Here is a 23157-nt window from a genome sequence, read left to right on the forward strand (position 1 = left end):
TTCAGAAATAACCCCACTAAAGTTGAATTATCTATTTTGTAATGTTGGTAGAAATATTTTGCAATAAATCAAATAAATTTTATTATATAGCACCAAATCACAACAAAACAGTCGCCCCAAGGCGCTTTATATTGTAAGGCAAAAAGCCATACAGTAATTACCCCAACGGTCAAAACGACTCCAAATGAGCAAGCACTTGGCGACAGTGGGAAGGAAAAACTCCCTTTTAACAGGAAGAAAGCTCCAGCAGAACCAGGCTCAGGGAGGGGCAGTCTTCTGCTGGGACTGGTTGGGGCTGAGGGGAGAGAACCAGGAAAAAGACATGCTGTGGAAGAGAGCAGAGATCAATCACCAATGATTAAATGCAGAGTGGTGCATACAGAGCAAACTAACTATAACAAACTAACTAACTATAAGCTTTTTCAAAAAGGAAAGTTTTAAGCTTAATCTTAAAAGTAGAGAGGGTGTCTGTCTCCCTGATCCGAATTGGGAGCTAGGTTCCAGAGCAGAGGAGCCTGAAAGCTGAAGGCTCTGCCTCCCATTCTACTCTTACAACCCTAGGAACTACAAGTAAGCCTGCAGTCTGAGGAGCGAAGCGCTCTATTGGGGTGATATGGTACTATGAGGTCCCTAAGTAAGATGGACCTGATTATTCAAAACCTTATAAGTAAGAAGAAGAATTTTAAATTCTATTCTGGAATCAACAGGGAGCCAATGAAGAGAGGCCAATATGGGTGAATATGCTCTCTCAATAACAGTTTAAGATTTATGGAAAAAGTATCCTTGCTCAGTGTTTTCATCAGCCTGAAGTATTCTTGAATATGATTTGCCACAAGCTTGGTGCACCCATCTTTGGGCAGTTTTGCCCATTCCTCTTTGCTGCACCTCTCAGGCTCCATCCCAGATGAGTGTCAGTGCACAGTCATTTTTTCAGATCTCTCAGAGATGTTCAATCAGATTCAGGTCTGGGCTCTGGCTGGGCCACTCAAGGACATTCACAGGAGTTGTCCTGAAGCCACTCCTTTGATATCTTGGCTGTGTGCTTAGGGTCATTGTCTTGCTGAGGATGAACTGTCACCCCAGTCTGAGGTTCAAGAGCACTCTGGAGCAGGTTTTCATCCAGAACGTCTCTGTACATGCTGCATTCATCTTTCCCTCAATCTCCCAGTTCCTGCTGCTGAAAAACATCCCCACAGTATGATGCTGCCACCACCATGCTTCACTGTAGGGATGGTGCCTGGTTTCCTCCAAACATGATGCCTGGCTGTCACACCAGAGAGTTCAATCTTTGTCTCATCAGACCAGAAATTTTGTTTCTCGTGGTCTGAGAGTCCTTCAGGTAACTTTTGGCAAACTCCAGGTGGGCTGTCATGTGCCTTTTACTGAGGAGTGGCTTACATCTGGCCACTCTACCATACCAAGCATGATTGGTGGATTGCTGCTGAGATGGTGTCCTTCTGGAAGGTTCTCCTCTCTCCATAGACTTGGGCACAATTTGGTGGGGGATAGGGGGGACATGCCCCCCCCCACCTTTTCAACCAGGGGGGACAGATATGGTATGTCCCCCCCACCTTCTGACATATATATGTGTACTTGAAAACATTGCTATGCCAGTCTTATGTGCAAAACCATGTCAGAATAGTATCTTTGTTTCTGCAAGTTTGTATTTTTGCAGCATTGACTTGTTTACAACACCTGTTTCTTGTTTGTCACATTTGGAATTTTCTGGGACTGCATTTGCCCAGATTTGAAGCTAAATAGTGCCTCTAGGGACTAGTGTCTACACCTAAATATCAATGGACCATATGCTAATTTACTAAATTCCTGAAGTTACTAAAGGAAATCAGAAAAGCTATCTGGGACCTCAGAAAGCCCATCTGCAATATTGCTTGATCTCCAAATCAGTCTATGCAAGCGAAAATTATGTTCAGTATGAGTGTTGTCATTAGTGCCACTTTGAAAATTAAATTCATGATAAGTAATTTATCCTAAACTTATGATCTGTTTTTTTCAAACTTATGCAAAAACAAATCTTGAGGAAAAAAAAAAATACAGTATGCGATAGTTAATAATTATTAAGAGCCTGTTCTTTCATATTTATGAATACATTTTACACATTGCAGTTGTTGTTAATGAGAACTCAACCTATCATTCTTTTTGAGTTCTACACATGTGGTGATACCTCATTACACCAGGATGTTAATAAAATCAATGCTGGCTATTCTCAGAATAAAGTACTTATATCCACAGTTTCAAATTGAATAAGTCAAATGGTGTCCACTTTATGGTCTTCTCAAAACATTAAAATTACTGTTCTGGATGCTCAGAATGCATCTGAGCTTATCTAGAAACCGTTGGCTTGAAAAACCCCTGCCTATGGGTTTCGGCCCTGCGGGCCTCGCACTTTGTCCCCCCCAATTTCTAGTTCTAAATTGCGCCCTTGTTCACAGAGGAATGCTGGAGTTTTGACAGACAGACCATTGGGTTCTTTGTCACCTCCCTGATTAAGGTCCTTCTCCCCTGATTGCTCAATTTAGATGGGCGGTCAGCTCTACAACGAGGCCTGGTGGAGCTGAACTTCTTCCATTTATGGATGGTGGAGGCCACTGTGTTTATTGTGGGTTATTTTTTTATATTTTTTTTTCAGATGACAACTTTGCAGAGCATTATTTGCAACTAAGGAAGCCTTTAGTTTGTAAAGGAATATGTCACTACTGAGTGCATGTACTGCCCTCTAGTGTCTATATGAAAAACTCGAGGATGCATTCATGTGCAGCCGGAGTGATTGAAATTGCACATTATTCTGCTGCAAAACCATGTTACTGTCAGTTCAAATTTTCTCAGTCTGATCTACACAAAAATTGAACCTATCCAGAATGTTAACTTTAGCCATTTAGGAGTCATTTATGAGTTACAAAGGTATACTGCATTATATGATTTACAAAAGGCATAGTTTGTGCATTTACTGCGTAAACTTAGTTATATATTTTGCAGATGTCTTTAGAATCCAGGAGAAAGGGGTGACCTGCTTTTGGCACACCCAACCAAGTTACACCCCCCTAGAGCGCCTTAATTGAGAGAGTGGCGACATGATGAGTTCAAAATAGCATTCACTGTTAATCTTTCTGCGTGTAAATCCAGCTATTTTATTTATTTATTCGCTGAAAATGATGGGTTGTTGTGCATTCCCCCCTGGCAGATCCCGAGCAGCCGGGGAAAGCAGGCTGACTGGGTGACTGTGAGGAGGAGCGTAGCCCTAAACAAGAAGCCCCGTGTACACCGCCAACCCGTTCACATCTCTAAACCGTTTTTCCCCACTCGACGACACACCCGCCGAGGATCAAACTCTGGTTATTGGCGACTCGTTTTTGAGAAATGTGAAGTTAGCGACACCAGCAACCATAGTCAATGTGCTTCCGGGGGCCAGAGCAGGCGACATTGAAGGAAATTTGAAAGGCTGGTTAAGGCTAAGCGTAAATTTGGTAAGATTGTAATTCACGTCGGCAGTAATGACACCCGGTTACGCCAATCGGAGGTCACTAAAATTAACATTAAATCGGTGTGTAACTTTGCAAAAACAATGTCTGGACTCTGTAGTTTTCTCTGGGCCCCTCCCAATCGGACCGGGAGTGACATGTTTAGCCGCATGTTCTCCTTGAATTGCTGGCTGTCTGAGTGGTGTCCAAAAAATGAGGTGGGCTTCATAGATAATTGGCAAAGCTTCTGGGGAAACCTGGTCTTGTTAGGAAGAGACGGCATCCATCCCACTTTGGATGGAGCAGCTCTCATTTCTAGAAATTCTGGCTAATTTCTTAAATCCTCCAAACCGTGACTATCCAGGGTTGGGACCAGGAAGCAGAGTTGTAGTCTTACACACCTCTCTGCAGCTTCTCTCCCCCTGCCATCCCCTCATTACCCCATCCCCGTAGAGACGGTGCCTGCTCCCAGACTACCAATAACCAGCAAAAATCTATTTAAGCATAAAAATTCAAAAAGAAAAAAATATATAGCACCTTCAACTGCACCACAGACTAAAACAGTTAAATGTGGTCTATTAAACATTAGGTCTCTCTCTTCTAAGTCCCTGTTGGTAAATGATATAATAATTGATCAACATATTGATTTATTCTGCCTAACAGAACCTTGGTTACAGCAGGATGAATATGGTAGTTTAAATGAGTCAAACACCCCCGAGTCACACTAACTGTCAGAATGCTCGTAGCACGGGCCGGGGCGGTGGATTAGCAGCAATCTTCCATTCCAGCTTATTAATTAATCAAAAAACCCAGACAGAGCTTTAATTCATTTGAAAGCTTGTCTCTTAGTCTTGTCCATCCAAATTGGAAGTCCCAAAAACCAGTTTTATTTGTTATTATCTATCGTTCCACATGGTCGTTACTGTGAGTTTCTCTGTGAATTTTCAGACCTTTTGTCTGACTTAGTGCTTAGCTCAGATAGATAATTATAGTGGGCGATTTTTAACATCCACACAGATGCTGAGAATGACAGCCTCAACACTGCATTTATCTATTATTAGACTCTATTGGCTTTGCTCAAAAAGTAAATGAGTCCACCCCACCACTTTAATCATATCTTAGATCTGTTCTGACTTATGGTATGGAAATAGAAGACTTAACAGTATTCCCTGAAAACTCCCTTCTGTCTGATCATTTTTTAATAACATTTACATTTACTCTGATGGACTACCCAGCAGTAGGGAATAAGTTTCATTACACTAGAAGTCTTTCAGAAAGCGCTGTAACTAGGTTTAAGGATATGATTCTTCTTTATGTTCTCTAATGCCATATAACAACACAGTGCAGAGTAGCTACCTAAACTCTGTAAGGGAGATAGAGTATCTCGTCAATAGTTTTACATCCTCATTGAAGACAGCTTTGGATGCTGTAGCTCCTCTGAAAAAGAGAGCTTTAAATCAGAAGTGTCTGACTCCATGGTATAACTCTCAACTCGTAGCTTAAAGCAGATAACCCGTAAGTTGGAGAGGAAATGGCGTCTCACTAATTTAGAAGATCTCACTTAGCCTGGAAAAAGAGTCTGTTGCTCTATAAAAAGCCCTCCGTAAAGCTAGGACATCTTTCTACTCATCACTAATTGAAGAAAATAAGAACAACCCCAGGTTTCTTTTCAGCACTGTAGCCAGGCTGACAAAGAGTCAGAGCTCTATTGAGCTGAGTATCCATTAACTTTAACTAGTAATGAGTTCATGACTTTCTTTGCTAACAAAATTTTAACTATTAGAGAAAAAATTACTCATAACCATCCCAAAGACGTATCGTTATCTTTGGCTGCTTTCAGTGATGCCGGTATTTGGTTAGACTCTTCTCTCCGATTGTTCTGTCTGAGTTATTTTCATTAGTTACTTCATCCAAACCATCAACATGTTTATTAGACCCCATTCCTACCAGGCTGCTCAAGGAAGCCCTACCATTATTTAATGCTTCGATCTTAAATATGATCAATCTATCTTTGTTAGTTGGCTATGTACCACAGGCTTTTAAGGTGGCAGTAATTAAACCATTACTTAAAAAGCCATCACTTGACCCAGTTATCTTAGCTAATTATAGGCCAATCTCCAACCTTCCTTTTCTCTCAAAAATTCTTGAAAGGGTAGTTGTAAAACAGCTAACTGATCATCTGCAGAGGAATGGTCTATTTGAAGAGTTTCAGTCAGGTTTTAGAATTCATCATAGTACAGAAACAGCATTAGTGAAGGTTACAAATGATCTTCTTATGGCCTCGGACAGTGGACTCATCTCTGTGCTTGTTCTGTTAGACCTCAGTGCTGCTTTTGATACTGTTGACCATAAAATTTTATTACAGAGATTAGAGCATGCCATAGGTATTAAAGGCACTGCGCTGCGGTGGTTTGAATCATATTTGTCTAATAGATTACAATTTGTTCATGTAAATGGGGAATCTTCTTCACAGACTAAAGTTAATTATGGAGTTCCACAAGGTTCTGTGCTAGGACCAATTTTATTCACTTTATATATGCTTCCCTTAGGCAGTATTATTAGACGGTATTGCTTAAATTTTCATTGTTACGCAGATGATACCCAGCTTATCTATCCATGAAGCCAGACGACACACACCAATTAGCTAAACTGCAGGATTGTCTTACAGACATAAAGACATGGATGACCTCTAATTTCCTGCTTTTAAACTCAGATAAAACTGAAGTTATTGTACTTGGCCCCACAAATCTTAGAAACATGGTGTCTAACCAGATCCTTACTGTGGATGGCATTACCCTGACCTCTAGTAATACTGTGAGAAATCTTGGAGTCATTTTTGATCAGGATATGTCATTCAAAGCGCATATTAAACAAATATGTAGGACTGCTTTTTTGCATTTACGCAATATCTCTAAAATCAGAAAGGTCTTGTCTCAGAGTGATGCTGAAAAACTAATTCATGCATTTATTTCCTCTAGGCTGGACTATTGTAATTCATTATTATCAGGTTGTCCTAAAAGTTCCCTAAAAGCCTTCAGTTAATTCAAAATGCTGCAGCTAGAGTACTGACGGGGACTAGAAGGAGAGAGCATATCTCACCCATATTGGCCTCTCTTCATTGGCTTCCTGTTAATTCTAGAATAGAATTTAAAATTCTTCTTCTTACTTATAAGGTTTTGAATAATCAGGTCCCATCTTATCTTAGGGACCTCGTAGTACCATATCACCCCAATAGAGCGCTTCGCTCTCAGACTGCAGGCTTACTTGTAGTTCCTAGGGTTTGTAAGAGTAGAATGGGAGGCAGAGCCTTCAGCTTTCAGGCTCCTCTCCTTGTGGAACCAGCTCCCAATTCAGATCAGGGAGACAGACACCCTCTCTACTTTTAAGATTAGGCTTAAACTTTCCTTTTGCTAAAGCTTATAGTTAGGGCTGGATCAGGTGACCCTGAACCATCCCTTAGTTATGCTGCTATAGACGTAGACTGCTGGGGGGTTCCCATGATGCACTGTTTTCTTCTCTTTTTGCTCTGTATGCACCACTCTGCATTTAATCATTAGTGATCGATCTCTGCTCCCCTCCACAGCATGTCTTTTTCCTGGTTCTCTCCCTCAGCCCCAACCAGTCCCAGCAGAAGACTGCCCCTCCCTGAGCCTGGTTCTGCTGGAGGTTTCTTCCTGTTTAAAGGGAGTTTTTCCTTCCCACTGTAGCCAAGTGCTTGCTCACAGGGGGTCGTTTTGACGTTGGGGTTTTACATAATTATTGTATGGCCTTGCCTTACAATATAAAGCGCCTTGGGGCAACTGTTTGTTGTGATTTGGCGCTATATAAAAAAAATTGATTGATTGATTGATTGATTTAGATGCACAAATAGACACAACAATTAGGGCTACAGATTCCCTTCTACGGAACCCGGGAGTACGGAACCCGTGAGAGGTCACTTAAAGTGATATTTTTTCTGGCCATGATAATTTGTGTGCACATTTTCCTTTAATTGAGCCCTCGAATTAATAAAACGTGCGCACATTTTCCTTTCATTCAAAATGAATCTATGACCTAAATTGTCATCAGGGCTCTGTAATACAATGAGCGCACAATATAATAACATGTGCACACAATTATAACAAATGAGTGCACAATATAATAAAATGAGTACCCAATATAATAAAATGAGCGCCACAATATATAAATGAGTGCACAGAATGTGCGCACATTTGGAATAGTGGACTAGTTGACTGTGTTGAATGCTTGGTCTCCAAAGTAAAGGTCAAATAAAGTCAACGCCCTTGGATTCTATGGCATCGTCCGTCCCTATGTTCTGGCTGGTCCTCGTAGACTGTCCCGCTGTCGTCCAAGTCAGCTGTTTAATCCTCTCCATGAGCGACTCAGAGCTTTAGCCGTTTTCACCGCATATCCTCTCTTCATCAGGTCCTCCGTTGCGTCTGCTGCCAATCATAGGTTTTAGTTTCGTCTTTGTATTTAACCCGCAGCCTGGCAGGGTACAAGGTTTGGAGCAGAACTTGATTCTCCTTCAGGACCTTGCAGATCGCAGCGATTCTCGTCTTTTGTTCATAATGCGCAGTGGACAGTCGTTATCAAGATTTATACATTTGTTCACCCATTTAAGTCCTTTCATCTGCCAAGCTGTGCATAGCAACAAGTCTTTAGCCTTAAAGTTATCAAACTTAACTACGATGGAGCGTGGAGGCGCCGCTGTTGGAGGCTGTGATCCAAGGGAGTGATGTGCCCCTCTCGATGGGCAGGTTGGGAAACTCTTCCTCCGGTAACTGAAGTCCCTCGTGCAGTCGTTTAGTTTATGTGAGACGAGATGAATTACATAACCCACTCTCTGCAGGGATGGCGAGTCATAGTTAGGAAGTTGATGACAATGCCGATGAAGGTCATTTGTTGACTGGGAACAAGGAGAACTCTTCGCAGATTCACTGTGAGTCCTAACTGAGAGACATGGTTCAGTAGAAGAGCTGTATCGTTTTGCGCTTGCTCCTGAGTCGGAGCGCAGACAAGCCAATCGTCTAAGTAGGGTAGGATTCTTAATCCGATAGCTTGCAGTGGCCTTGTTGGTATTAAGTCATCCAGGTGCTAAACACCGTCCTCTGGCGGTCAGTAGGAATGAAATAGAATGAGAGTTACGAATGTAACTAAGGTTCTATGAATTCCGGATGACCACCAGAGTTGCTTATCACTCAGAGTTTTGTGAGTTCATTCCGAAAAGAAACGAGCGCTGGGTACGTCTGACATATAAAGACAACCAATGACGTCACTCAGGTCACATCCAATGGCGTGACTTTGTTGGTATATATTCTTGACCTCTCTGTGCTGCGCACATGTAGTTATCCAGATGCTAAGCACCGTCCTCTGGCGGTCATCCGGAATTCATAGAACCTTAGTTACATTCATAACTCACATTAAATGACACTGTTAACATCATGTTTCAGAGGCAGGGTGATGACATCATCATTTCAGTTTTCCACAGTAAGACACTTCTCACATTTTCAGATTTATGTGATTAGATTAATATTACACTCATAAAAGAAAATAAACATTCATCAACAGAACTGATTGTTTTACACAAAATGAGTGTAACGTGACTTTCAGTGACATCACATTCAACAATTTCATGATCATAATAATATGCTTATAAGTTATAATAAGTTTTATTTATAATGCACCTTTCATTAATAAAAAAAATCTCAAAGTGCTACAGGGAAAAAATAAAACCAAGGAGAGATAAGAGAATAAAAACATAAAATCTTAAGATAAAAACAGTCAGCAGTATGTAATAAAACCAAAATAGAATAAAAAGACTAAGATGCAACAGATTAAAATTATTGAGACCTGTGAGAGCTTGTTTAGAGGTTTTTTCAGGGAGGGAGTTCCAAATATGAAGGGCAGCTGAACAAAAGGCCCTGTCTCCCATAGTGTGATGTTTGGTGCGAGGGGAGACGGAAAAGATTAGTGTTGTATGAATGGAGGGAATGGGAGGATGTATGTGGAGGAGGAGGTCTTGAGGTATGTGGGGGCATTGCCATGGATGAATTGGTGGGTGATGAGAGCAATCTAAAATGGATTCTGTAGATGATGGGGAGCCAGTGAAGGTTATTGGAGTACAGGTGTAATGTCCTCCTATTTACATACTCTTATCAGAATTCTAGCTACACTGTTTCAAATGTATTGGAGCCTTTGAATGCTTTTTTCCAGAGATCCCTAAGAGCAGGGAGTTACAGTAGTCAAGCCCAGAGGAGACAAAGGCATGGAGTTTTTCAGCATCAATGATGACGTCGTACTGCAGTGAGTGTAGCTTCAAGTTGCTGAAATGGTTCAGTTTTTGCTGCCCAAATATCTATGAGTGGAACTGGAAAGAAGTGAAGTCTGTGTCACCTAAAGAACTATTTGAGGAACAGCGGTAGGCACAGACAAACCAGTGACCCGGTGTCGCTCCTGGCAATTACCCCTCACAGAACATGGCCTCTGGACAGGAACCAAATCATTGATGCATTTGCTCTTAACCACAACAACAGGCACATTGTACTGTTATGAAGACATCAGTGGTAGGTGAAAGATTTTCTCTCTGCCCACTGTTGGCATTTTTGTCACCTGAGGCTATAGGCTTCACGTGGAGGTCTGTGAATATGTCAATTCAATTCAATTCAATTCAATTTTTTTTTTATATAGTGCCAAATCACAACAAACAGTTGCCCCAAGGCACTTTATATTGTAAGGCAAGGCCATACAATAATTATGTAAAACCCCAACGGTCAAAACGACCCCCTGTGAGCAAGCACTTGGCTACAGTGGGAAGGAAAAACTCCCTTTTAACAGGAAGAAACCTCCAGCAGAACTAGGCTCAGGGAGGGGCAGTCTTCTGCTGGGACTGGTTGGGGCTGAGGGAGGAGAACCAGGAAAAAGACATGCTTTGGAGGGGAGCAGAGATCGATCACTAATGATTAAATGCAGAGTGGTGCATACAGAGAAAGAAACAGTGCATAAGTCTATTCAATATGTGTATTGAACAGTAGCCGAGGTTTGTGTGTGTGATTTTGGTCATTGTGTGTCATTAGTGACTGTCGCAGATCAGAATGTGGCTATGTGTACACACGCCCGCGAATGTGGCAGAGGTGTAGCAGAGAGCCGTCACAACACATGAGCCCATAGCACCCTCATAAGAATGCCAAGCTCCCCCACAGCACCAGCAGAAAAAAAATCTCTGGAGCCGCCACTGGCTGGTGGAAAAAAGAGGCGCATCAAGAAGGAACAAATAAAAACTGTCGTGAAACAGTGGACGATTCTCATTTGTCGCCTGCAACGACAAACAGAGTCCCGGTAGTGACTTTAATCAGCAGAGACGTGAATCAGGTTTGATATTTTTAAATGGCTTTGAAAGAAGCTGATGGCTAAATTGTGGACGAGCTGGTTGTGTTGAGTGATAGAAATCTGAATGAAAGCTTGAAATCTGAGTCTTTTGGGTAGAACTTATGCTACGCTACATTTCTTTTACGAATGAGAGCGTCTTACGAGCGGAAGTAAGTAGCGTTATTAAAAAAGGGTTCAGTGTTACTTTTTACTCAGAAAACTACTGTCAGTTGCTTTCGGCCCTAATTTTTAATTTTTTTTAAATTAAATTGGCTGCCCAGTCAGGGACACAATGGCCTTCTTGCATATTTAGAACTTCAGAACTGTTGTGATATCACTTGAACTGCTATAAAACACACAGAGAAGTTCACTGAGGTTTCACCAACCTTAACATGGAGGCTATGTAACTGTACAACATGGCATAGCAACTTCCTACACAGGTCTGAAATTACCTTTTGAAGTGACGATCTAAAACACTTTCTGTCACTGGAAAATATTTGTAATTATCTGTCTTTCTAACTTTACTGCAATCACTTCATATTTGAACAAGAAAATCTTAAACATGATGGGGATTCAAACTTGTGCCTCTGGATCAAAAGTCAGATGTTCTGCCACTTGAACCACAGCATTATCACCATCTGTGATGCCTCATAGTGTGACGTTATCTTTCTGCTTACAAATAACGATTTGGTATTATTATTACGGCTACACTTGAATGACAGCTTTTTGATAGTTTTGATTTTTCCACCCTATATACGAACATCCGTCATGACCAACTTATATATAGTATCAGTGAACTAGTCAGGGAAGCTTTTAGAATTAGAGGCTCTAAATATATCGTCATTAGAAATGATGGCACTACATAGTGGTCTAACACAACATCGACACGTTATCATAATATAACTGAAGAAAATATGATTGAGCATATAGAATTCCTTGTAGACAATATCTATATAGAGGTTGGCAACAGAATTTTCAAACAAACAATAGGGATACCTATGGGTACAGATTGTGCTCCACTTTTAGCTAACTTTTTCCTTTTTTATTATGAATATAAATTTATGAAAGATAAACTTAAAACTAATAGGCAGTCAGCAAAAACATTTAATAATACCCAGGGCTGGATCCAGAATGAAACTCTGACAGATGCATTTTTGCCCAATGATAAAATAAAACTCGTACACGTCTTGTTATTCAATAATCTTCATTCTTTTATTCGGCTTTTTCTTATCATGCACCCACTCTTTGGAACGATCTTCATGCGACTGTGAGACAGTCGGAGTCGGTGAACATTTTTAAGTCAAGACTTAAAAAAAAAATTATTCATAAGAAAGAGAATAAAAATAGGCTTTATCTGTTTTATTTTTTTCTTCTGTTTTTAATTATGTATTTGAATTTTGAAATTTGTATTTATTTATTTAAATTTTTTATGTTGAACTGTTCTATGTGAGGTGCCTTGAGACGGATTTTGTTGTGATTTGGCGCTTTATAAGCTGATTAAATTGAAATTGAACAGCATCTTATTGAGTCTTAAAGTAAATAAATATGAAATTGGTCACTGGATCCTTAAACTTTGGACATAATGAACTCTACATGGTGGATCCTTGATCTCTGGACATAAATAGGAATAAACAAATCTGTAGTTTTTGTCAAAGCATTTCCTTTCAGGCATTATTGGCATGAAAGTCTTTCCAGCACGTCTCATTTTGGGAGGAAAAAGTTTTACTTGATTGTAGTTTATTGTCTGTATTACAGTGTTTGGAGAGAGGCGTCACTTTATTTAAAGCGGCAATTCGTTTTGAAGTTATTAATATTGACCGGACTCTGTCTCAGCAGAGAGCTGCGCAGCGTTTGGAGCTGTGCCAACGGAACTGAGGACGATTCTTGTTTCTTTACAGCAACAAGACAAGAGTCCCAGTTAGTGACTTTATTCCACACAAAAGTGACTCACGGTATTTTAATGGCTTTGAGAGGGGTTAAGAAGCAGACTTCTGAAGAGCAGCGAATCAAAGAACCAACGAGCTAGTGGATCGAAGCATTGTTTCAATGGTTCACGCTTCAAAGGGGAGTCGCGTTGCAGAAAATGACCCACGTTTTTCCACTAGACACCATAAACTTACTCGTAGATTAGTAGTGATGTTAAGCTCGAGTCAGTCTGCTCGATACAGCATTGAGCTTTTTGAACCAGAAGTGTCATTGAGCAGCGTTTCGAGCACGCCCCCATCACGTGACCACTGCGAGCGATGCCTCGTTACGTCACACCACGTGTCGAGCTTCGAGGAAAATTCGAATAATCTGGGCGTTTCAATACGACCTGCCAAGTATTTAAATGAGATTTGAATCGCAGCTCAAACTGTGGGTTTTTGAGATTGCTAGTGACATTGTTATTGCCAATTACCACGTGAGTCGAAGCCAAGGAAAGCATTAGTTTATATTTAGGTCTAGTTTAAAGTTCATTTAGTATAGTCAGCAACATACACATAGGATCTAACATAGACAGACACGCACCGTACACAACAGGCATCCATTCATATACATTTATTCACACAGTACATCAACATAGGTTATAGGTTCAACTATATATTATAGACAGATCAGAGACTGAGCTGAGTGACTGAAGAGCTGTGATTTTGTTGAAGTGAAAGGTGTGAGAAAGGTGAGTGTGTGTGTGAGCGAGTGAGTAGTGGTGAGGAAGGGACATGGAGGAGCCAGTTCCAAAAAGAGCACGATCAATTGCTTGGGAGCACTTTGATCTAATAAGCCCCAAAAAGGTCAAGTGCTTGATTTGTGCTCAAGAGATGAGGTACAGTAACAATACGTCTTCAATGCTGCGACACCTGAGGTCCAAACATCCCGAGACATCAGTGGCTGCTGCTTCAGTTGCTGCTCCTGGAGCAGGAATCAGGCCATGTAAGCTATATTTTATTCTTTATCTAAGATTAAAACATACTCATAAACAAACATAGCTAAGCATGTCATACTGTATTTCCATTAAAGGCAGACAAGCTGGTTTGGATGAGGCACGGTGGACTATGTTGTGGAAGATGCACAACCGTTCAAAATAGTGGAGAGCAAAGCCTTCAGGGCTTTACTACAAAGATTTGACCCAACATATGCTGACCTCCAGAGGAGAAGACCAGCTCAAATACTGGGTGACAAGAGCCGCAGTCTATCCCAATTTACAGAGAATGGCAAAAAAATATTTGTCAATGCAGCAACATCAGTGCCTTGCCACCTATCCAAAGCTGGAGAGGTGGTGAGGCAGAAGAGGAAGTCCAGCACCATTGAAATGAATTCTTTTTTTGAATAAAAATTGTTGAAATTTGCACAGTCACTGTCTCCTATCCCCTCTATTCTAATTTACAAATTACAGCAACATAAGCACCAGCTGCAGAAGCACATGCCTTTCTCACTTTTGTCACATTTTATCCAAATATAGTTTGAGGAATGATAACACAAATCTACATAGAGTCTACAATAAAGGCTTTCATAACCATTATGTGTGCATCTGTAGGGACTATTTATTACATTAAAAAGACACAATAATACATATGACAATTTTTTTTATTATTATATTTCAAGAACAAACCACATCAGTCATGAATTAATGCAAACATTTGTCAGGGCACTCGCTCAAGGTAATTCTCAAAGCAATCCAGCAGATGTCACCTTTCAAACTGTATCAAACGCGTCGAAGCAGTGTGTCGATTTTCAGCCAGTTGTGTTGCAGTGGTTCATTGGTTCATGAGGCTTCGAAATTGCTATCACTGTAGATTAGTTAAACAAGGGTTTCTGTATAACAAATTGGTTCTTCAGTTCAAAAGATTTTTTAATTGATACAGTTGTGCTTAAAAGTTTACATACCCTGGTGGAATTTTTGTTTTTTGGCCATTTTTCAGAGAATATGAATGATAACACAAAACCTTTTTCACTCATGGTTAGTGGTTGGCAGGGGCGGATCTAGAGATAAATTCATGGGGTGGCAAGCAGGGACAGGCACTTTATGTGGGGTGGCAACGTAATATTTATGTATTATGCTATTATAGGTCAGGAATCTGGATTATAGCGTCACGAGTCCAAGTTTCATATAGCCTAGAGCAGCGGTCCGCAAGCTTTTTGCGCCACGGACCAATTTTCATGTAACGTTAAAACAACATTTTTGCAGACCAATATAGAAAAAACTATAAACAATGTGTGTAAAAAATGCGTTAGTGGAATGGTAATTTCAAGCGCTCCAATGGGCGTCAAAGAGCTGTAAATTGTGTTTTCATGATCACAAAATGAACATTGCTGTAGTAGTGCAGCAGATAACCAAAACAATTGTTCAGTTTGTGATAAAAGCATGAAATGTGGCACACATATTCTAAATTAACTAATGTTTATTTTCAGATATGGAGACATCCTGGAGGTGACCTCTAATGAGCTACAGGGGTCAATAAAGAATTACACAGGGGTCAAAATATAAAAATTCTCCAATCATGTTGAAAACTATACCACACTATTTGTGTGGTCATAAGGATTCCAAAAATGTATAGTTTGGGCTATCCATGACTGAATGTTATGGGGTTTTGGGGTAAAAACAGCAAAAATGGTGACAAAGGTCAGTTTCAGTTTGTACAAGGGTGAAAAGTTAAAGTTACTTCAGTTTTGGTAAAAAGTGATGCAAATTATTGGTTGAGTGAATAGGATTAATAAATGGAATAGTTTTGACTATGTCAAATGCTTGGTCTCCAAAGTAAAGGTCAAACATAGTTGACGTCCATTGGATTCTGTGACATGTGACATATGTTACCTCGTAACATGATAACTTAGCGTGACAGATGGTGCAAACTATTCCTTTTTAAAATACTCTTAACTAAACCAAGAATTTGCGTAATTTTTTTTACCAAAATTGGAGCAAGTTTAATGTTTGACCCCTGTACAAACTGAAACTGACCTTTGTCACCATATTTGCTGTTTTTACCCCATAACTTCAGAACATTCAGTCATAGATAGTCCAAACTATACCTTTTTGAAAGCTGTGTAATCAGATAAATAATGTGGTATACTTTTCAATATGATTGGAGCATTGTTAAAGTTTGACCCCTGTGTATTTCTTTATTGACCCCTGTAGCTCATTAGAGGTCAGCTCCGGGATGCCTCCATATCTGAAAATAAATACTAGTTAATTTAGAATATTTGTGCCAAATTTCATGCTTTTATCACAAACTGAATGATTGTTATGGAAATTTTAGGGCAATTCTACGGTAACGGAATTACAATCTGACTTAATCTGTAGTCGTTAGATGCAGTATGTCCAGATTTTGCTGCTGTTGTAATTCCGTTACCATAGAATTGCCCTTTAGCTAAGATGCACCACTATAGTAGAAAACAACATATTTAATCAAATGACAGCAGAGAAGCTGTATGAGTCTTACCTGAACTGAAGACTCACAGAAACACACCTCAAGGGTGTGTGTATCAGCGCTTGTCATCTGTCCATCCAATGTTTCCAATGTTCCTCTAAAAATCCACAACAAAGTGTTTTCTCCCCTCAGCAATAAAAAAGTGCTCCACTGTCGCATTATGAAATGAAAGTGAAACCTAAAAAGCGTACATCGCTGCACGCGTGCACGGACTTTTGTTAACATAACACGACTTTAAGGTTGGACGAAACATCCCTAATATCTCTGAGAGACACGAGTAAAGCTGAAGTCTAGCTACAAAGAAAGTTTTGCCGGCTGATGTGACCAGTGTCGACGTCCGTCCTTGTTTTCAGTTCACCTGAAACGACGAGGGAAACAAGAGGTTCCGCCCTAATAAAAATACCACTGAAAACGTATTCCTCATTATTTATTTATTTATACAGTACTTGGTGAATGTATAAATTTTATATTTCTTTCTCCGCAAAGTTTTCCTGGCAGCCGTGTGTGCTGGCGTGTCGTCGTGTCTTTTAGGGAAAGTTCGGCGTCACAACAGGTGGGGGGGCAGGGAGAGCGCGAAGCGCAGCTTGTGCTGCATTCAAGGGCGCTCAGAGAGCAGTTTTCGCCAGTTAAAGTCATTCGCAAGGTCCCTTTTTTGAAAAAAATGTCACCCACTTCTGATTGGGGTGGCAACTGGGTTGGCAAGAGCTATTTTTAGGGTGGCAGTTGCCACCCCATGCCACCCCAGTAGATCCGCCCCTGGTGCTTGGGTAGCAGGGGTGGTGGCCAAGCGGTTAATGTGCTTGGTTTCAGTTCAGAAGGTTCCGGGTTCAGATCCCACCCCTGCCACATTTCTCCATGTAATGTGGAGTTGCGTCAGGAACATCAACATAGGTTATAGTAAAACTTGTGCCAATTCAACATGCAGATCCAACTTGGATTTGCTGTGGTTGGGTGAAGCCATTTATTGTCCAACAGCTGTTTCCTCTTTTTAACTCAAAATGACAAAATCAAAATCAAAATTACAAATCACAGTTGCACACGACAGCCACAATGTCGTCAGGACTCACCTTACCGGTGTAAATAACTACCAGCAGTAATATTAACTGCTCAGTCAAATCATAATCCACTGCCAGTGCCAGCAATCATTGTAGTTGTGGTATCCAAGATGAAAAAAGACACACAGATGTCATAAGCTCTAAAAACTGTTATACCATTTTGGATGAAGATCTAGAACTGTGTCATTTGGAAAGAAGATTGCATTTTCAAGCAGTTGGTTTAGAGGGAGACCGTGGCTGTAGTACAACACAAAATGTGATGAAAAATTTGATGGGAAGAGAACCATCTTTCAAAACTTTGAAAGTGGATAACTGATTTGAACAGGTCAAATAAAAGACCAGCTTTATGCACAGTGTTGTGGAGGGAGACAGAACAGTGGGCAGGCAGAGACATGGAACTACATACTTTTGTTGACACTGATCACTTTGGACAAACTTGCCGTTTCCTATCCAGCATAGTTAATGTTAAAATTCACACAAATCAGTCAATAGGCTACTTAGACAATCACTTCCATTAAATACTGCTCCATTGCTTTCTCTACCTGTGGCGCGTTGGATTAGTGGTGAATACTGTTGTCTCACAGCAAGAAGGTCATGGGTTTGCTTCTCACCTGGTCCTTTCTGTGTGGAGTTTGCATGTTCTGCTGTGTGTTGCGTGGGTTTAAATTTAATTTAAAAATGCTCCAATCAAATTAAAAACTATGCCACATTATTTGTCTGATCATAATATTTCAAAAAGGCATATCTATGATTATCTATGACTGAATGTTGTGGAGTTATGGAGTAAAACAGCTGGAATGATGAGGAATGGTCAGTTTCAGTTTGTACAGGGGCCAAAAGTTAAAGTCGCTCCAATTGTGGTAAAAAGTGATGCAAATTCTTGGTTGAGCTAATAGGATTAATAAATGGAATAGGTTTGACCGTGTTGAATGTTTGGTGTCGACAATAAAGGTCAAACAATGTCAACATCCATTGGATTCAATGGCATAAAACATATATAAAACAACAGATTGCATATGTGTATTTACTCCTTTAATATATTACACATGTATCAGTTTACAGCCTGTTGGCTTGAGAAAAGTCACAAAAACATTGACGTATATTTTAAAGTACATATATATAAAGAGATGGGTGAATATAAAAAGCTGGTTGTGTTGCAGGGGAGGGTGGTGGTCAGTGAATTCTTGCTGGGCCTGCAGTCCCATCAAACCCCACCAAAGTGCCGCCCATGAATGGCATCTGGATTTTAATGGATTTGTCAGCTGCCAGGGTTTCCATGGTCTGCAGGTACCGGAGCTTGAAGGCTGATTCAGAATCTCCCATCATCAAAGACGCCTGCTTCAGCATCCGTGCTGCATTAACCTCTCCCTCTGCAGCCATCACCTGAAGAAGGAGATAGTCAGTGAAAAGAAGGGTGAATAAATAGGACACAGGGTCAGAGGTCATTGCACAGAAAATAAAAAGTGTCCAATTAAGACATGAAGAAGGACAAACTGTATTTCTATAGCACTTTTCCATCTTTTTTCTATTACCTTTGATGCCACAATTTTCTGCAGCTGTTGGTCCTTGAAGTTGAGGGTGTTGATCTCCACCCACTGGACCTCAATCCCCCAGTCTTCTGTTGCATAGTCCAGAATGGCCTGAGAGGACAGAACATGTTAATTTTTACATCTGGAGACATGCCCACTCAGTCCAAATGAAGTAAAATGACCAAAATGTCAGCAAAGCAGGATGAAGATATTGAAAACTGACAAATGCCAATGTGATCAGAAAAACAAGAAGGTGCATACTGGTCGTTCTGTGAAATGGTTTATACTTGTCTGATCTGGATCCTACTGCTCACTACAGTAACAGTCAATATAAAATCCTGTGTACCTTCATACTGTCTGTGATCTCCTTGTTGTTCACCAGGATCTCAGACACAGTCTTGGTACCCAGTATGTTCCTCAGAGTGCTCTGAGAGAACAGCTGGGTCGCAGTGTGCACATCTGTGACGTTGGCCATGGCCTTAACTGCGTCTTTGATCCGGTAACAGACCACTGCACGGACCTTCACCGTCACAAAGTCACTGGTCAAAACCTGAAAGCAGCACAACAGGTTTAAAAATAAAATAGAATGCAGAGTACTGAGTGGAATATTTTTTATATAATTCAAAAACAATAGCTAAAAAGTACATATTTTGGTTAAAAACTGTATCACATAACAGGCTGCAAGATATAATTTGAGTCCTGATGAAGATCTTGATTTGGTGATTTGTTGAACATGAAGTTACAGTATGTGTTCAATGAGTGCTACTATAGTTTGATTGATCTTTGAATTTCTATGAATTCCTAAATTATTGGATGTGTTGATTGTATCTGGTAGTGTGTGTGTGTGTGTCAGTGTTGTATACTAACGAAGTAAAAATACTTCACTACTGTACTTAAGTACGTTTTGGGAGACTTACTTTGAGTTTTTTTAATTCAGCTTACTTTCACTTTACTTCACTACATTTCCGACTTAATTGCATACTTTCTACTCCGATACATTTTCTATGCGCCATGCCGTTACTCGTTACAAAAAAAAAAAACACACACACACAGACACATGAAAAAGTTGGTTTTCACCCCGAGAACACCACTGAATTAATGACTGCAACAAAGTCATGCCGATTTGTCATGAGGCATGTCCGGTAGGCTTGTTTGCAGTTGCGCACTTGGGGGGTGTTTGTCAAGGACATTGTTTACAGACCTGCAGCGGTCTGTAATCAACTTTTCTGCAGCGCGGCTTTGCTTTGAACCTTGAACCAATCGAAGCAGTGATTCGCAGGTCGAAGCAGTGCTTCGATCTACGATTCGTGGATTTTATTTCGCTTATCCTAATTTTTTTCCCACGAAAACCCTGAAGATCATATGTCTGTGAGTAATATTTAATATTTTATGTTAAACCGACCTGTTATGGTCTTCTGAAACAGTTGATAGATGTATTTTATAACTTAAAAACGGGGATGCGATGCTAACGCGTTAGCATGTCTATGGCGTTTTCAAATGTTTAAAGGTAGCATTAAGCTGTTCGCATCAGCACGTTGTGTTGATTTGTGTTTGTTGTCATAAAGAGTCAAATTGTAATTTTTTACATTTATTTTTATTCATATATTATAGCAGCAACAATAATAGTGTACATAATAAACATAATAGTCAATAATAATAGACTATAATGTACAATACAATTTCAGAGAGAGACAAAATGAAACAAAACACAACAGAAAAGATAAAACCATGTAACACTGAAAAATAAATAAATACATACAGAAATAAATGTTTCCTGTGAACACCTAGTGAGTCTCATTTAGGTTTTGAAACCTTGTTTCTGAAGTGTTTTTGTGTGATGTGCACAATTTTCAGTATTTTGACTAATACTACCAGTCATTTTACAAGCCTAGTAATGTCAAAAAAATCAGTCCGTTTTTTGATTATTAACATACTTATACTTTTACTTTCAATACTTGAGTACATTAGTTGTACATACTTGTCATACTTAAGTACAATAAATACGAGATACTTTCAAACTTTTACCTGAGTAGCATTTCAATCAGTGACTTGAACTTCTACCAAAAGTCATTTTTTAAATGGGTATCTGTACTTTACTTAAGTGTGATTTGTCCAGTACTTTATACAACACTGGTGTGGTGTGGTGTGTGGTGTGTGGTGTGTTGTGTGTGTGTGTGTGTGTGTGTGTGTGTGTGTGTGTGTGTGTGTGTGTGTGTGTGTGTGTGTGTGTGTGTGTGTGTGTGTGTCAGTCATACCTCTTGTGATGGGATGCTTAAGGTGAGGAGTTTTGTGCTGACTTTAATCAAGGTGTCGGTGAACGGCAACATAAACACCAACCCTGTGACATCACAACAACACAAGTTGAAGCCACCGCAAACACAATAATGAGGAAAAACATTTTGAATTTTCTTTGATCAAACGTTTTTGTTGTTATCTGACCTGGTTCTTTGCTTCCTCTCCAAATGTGACCCATTCGATAGAGAACAGCCCTCTCATTCTGGTGAATGATCTGTGCACAGAGAGAAACCACATTAATGATCACGTCAAACTTTTATTTTAAATCTGCACTGATCCTGTAACCTGACAGTGAGTGATGCTGTCAGCTCATTTTTTTAGGAAAAGACCTTGAGATATCAAACACAACATTAAAATTCAAATTAACATTTTTTTCCCCAATGTGCCTTTTAATGAAAAAAAAAAAACAAAACAACAAAAAACAATATATAAACATGAGACCAGCCTCAACATCTGACATGATCAGACCAGCAATTAGTCCTACATCCTGATGACTGTTAATGACTGTCGATAATCTAAATAATAATAATAATCTTGGCTGTTAAAGTTCAGAAAATGTGTGTTAAAGACTGAATTGATCATCAACTGACCTTAAAACATCTCCATATGGTGAGTGGAAAAGTGAGAACCACCAGCAGAAACGACAGAACGACCATCAGCCAATCACAGCAGCTCATGCTGTCATTTGGAGTCTCTAAGACTGAAGGAAGGAAAACACATTTACACACCAAAATAAATTGAACAGGTTCAGCTCATTGATGAAAGTTCATTTAAGGATGTCAAAAAACATTCAAAGCTTCAAAAAGCCTCAAGTATTGTTTTTAAGTGAGCACGCCTCATGCTCACCTGACCAGTGTTAATGTTTGATGCGATCATTACCTGTTTTATGTTTTTGTCGTTTCATTTCTTCCAGTTCAATTGCATCGATATCCACAATCGTTGTTGAACTCATGTTTTCCTCTTCAGCTGACAGTGGGATTGACTGAAACACCTGCTGGTCACACAATGAACATTTAGTGATGGTTCATCTATTGTAGACTTTGCGTCTTTGTGCTATGATGTCATAAAGCCTTCTGCTTTATTTGCACTGAGCTTTTCTGCTTTGATGTCATAAAGCTTTATGCTTTATTTGCACTGAGCTTTTCTGCTTTGATGTCATAAAGCTTTATGCTTTATTTGCCATAAAGGCTTTTTCTGAAGCTTTCAGAAGTGCCATGTAACTGTTGATGCATTACCACTTTATTGCTTTAAAGGAAGCGGCTCTTCTTTTATTTTTGAGGATATAATCCATAAACCAGCCATATAAGAGGTCACTTCGAACAGAATGACATGTAAATGGTAAATGGACTGCATTTATATTTCGCTTTTCCATCTGCATCAGATGGTCAAAGTGCTTTACACACTAATGCCTCACATTCACCCCCATGTGAGGGTGCTGCCATACAAGGTACTCACTACACACCGGGAGCAACTAGGGGATTAAGGGCCTTGCCCAAGGGTCCTTAGTGATTTTCCAGTCAGGCTGGGATTTGAACCAAGAATCCTCTGGTCTCAAGCCCAACGCTTAAGGTTGTGAGTCTCATGAGACCATCATCTCCCCCAAAAGTGGAACCAGCTGGACAGTTTGTTTCTTTGAGCCCATCTCATATTATATGAGATGAAGAACTAGAACATATGCAAGTGAATGGCAAAAAAAAGATTCTGGATTTGGACATTCATGTCAGGTGTTGTTATGGATTTGAGCTCAATGTCATTTTTCAGTGTGAGGATCCAGGTTGAAGAGTGATGGCATTTTGGACGATATATAGTCCACATAGCACAGGGTGCTGCCTTGTATGGCAGCACCCTGACATCGGGGTCAATGTGAGGCATAATTGTAAAGCGCTTTGAGCATCTGATGCAGATGGAAAAAGCGCTATATAAATGCAGTCCATTTACCATTACCATTTACATCTATATTTTCCCCAAATGGAAAACAGAGAAAACTGACAACAGGCTCTTTGGATGCAAAGTCAGTGAAGCGCCTGTC

General features: G+C 40.0%; 2 protein-coding genes across 2 annotated transcripts in view; both read right to left on the reverse strand.

The window, feature by feature from the left end:
* Positions 1-16571, reverse strand: part of zgc:110699 (uncharacterized protein LOC325371 homolog) — a 61781-nt gene extending 45210 nt beyond the window's left edge. The window contains 1 exon segment of the mRNA XM_034174112.1: positions 16262-16571. The gene's annotated coding sequence lies outside the window, so the exon portion shown is untranslated.
* A 1906-nt stretch (positions 16572-18477) lies between these two features.
* Positions 18478-22080, reverse strand: LOC117512944 (erythrocyte band 7 integral membrane protein-like). The gene is made up of 7 exons (XM_034173221.1): positions 22008-22080; positions 21719-21828; positions 21273-21342; positions 21089-21171; positions 19180-19383; positions 18809-18944; positions 18478-18689 (listed from the first exon to the last, which is right to left on the reverse strand). Exons 1-7 carry the CDS (start codon positions 22078-22080, stop codon positions 18478-18480), a joined length of 888 nt encoding a protein of 295 aa, XP_034029112.1.
* Positions 22081-23157: the final 1077 nt, after the last annotated feature.

This window comes from Thalassophryne amazonica, chromosome 1 (genome assembly GCF_902500255.1).
Source record: "Thalassophryne amazonica chromosome 1, fThaAma1.1, whole genome shotgun sequence".
NCBI lineage: Eukaryota > Metazoa > Chordata > Actinopteri > Batrachoidiformes > Batrachoididae > Thalassophryne > Thalassophryne amazonica.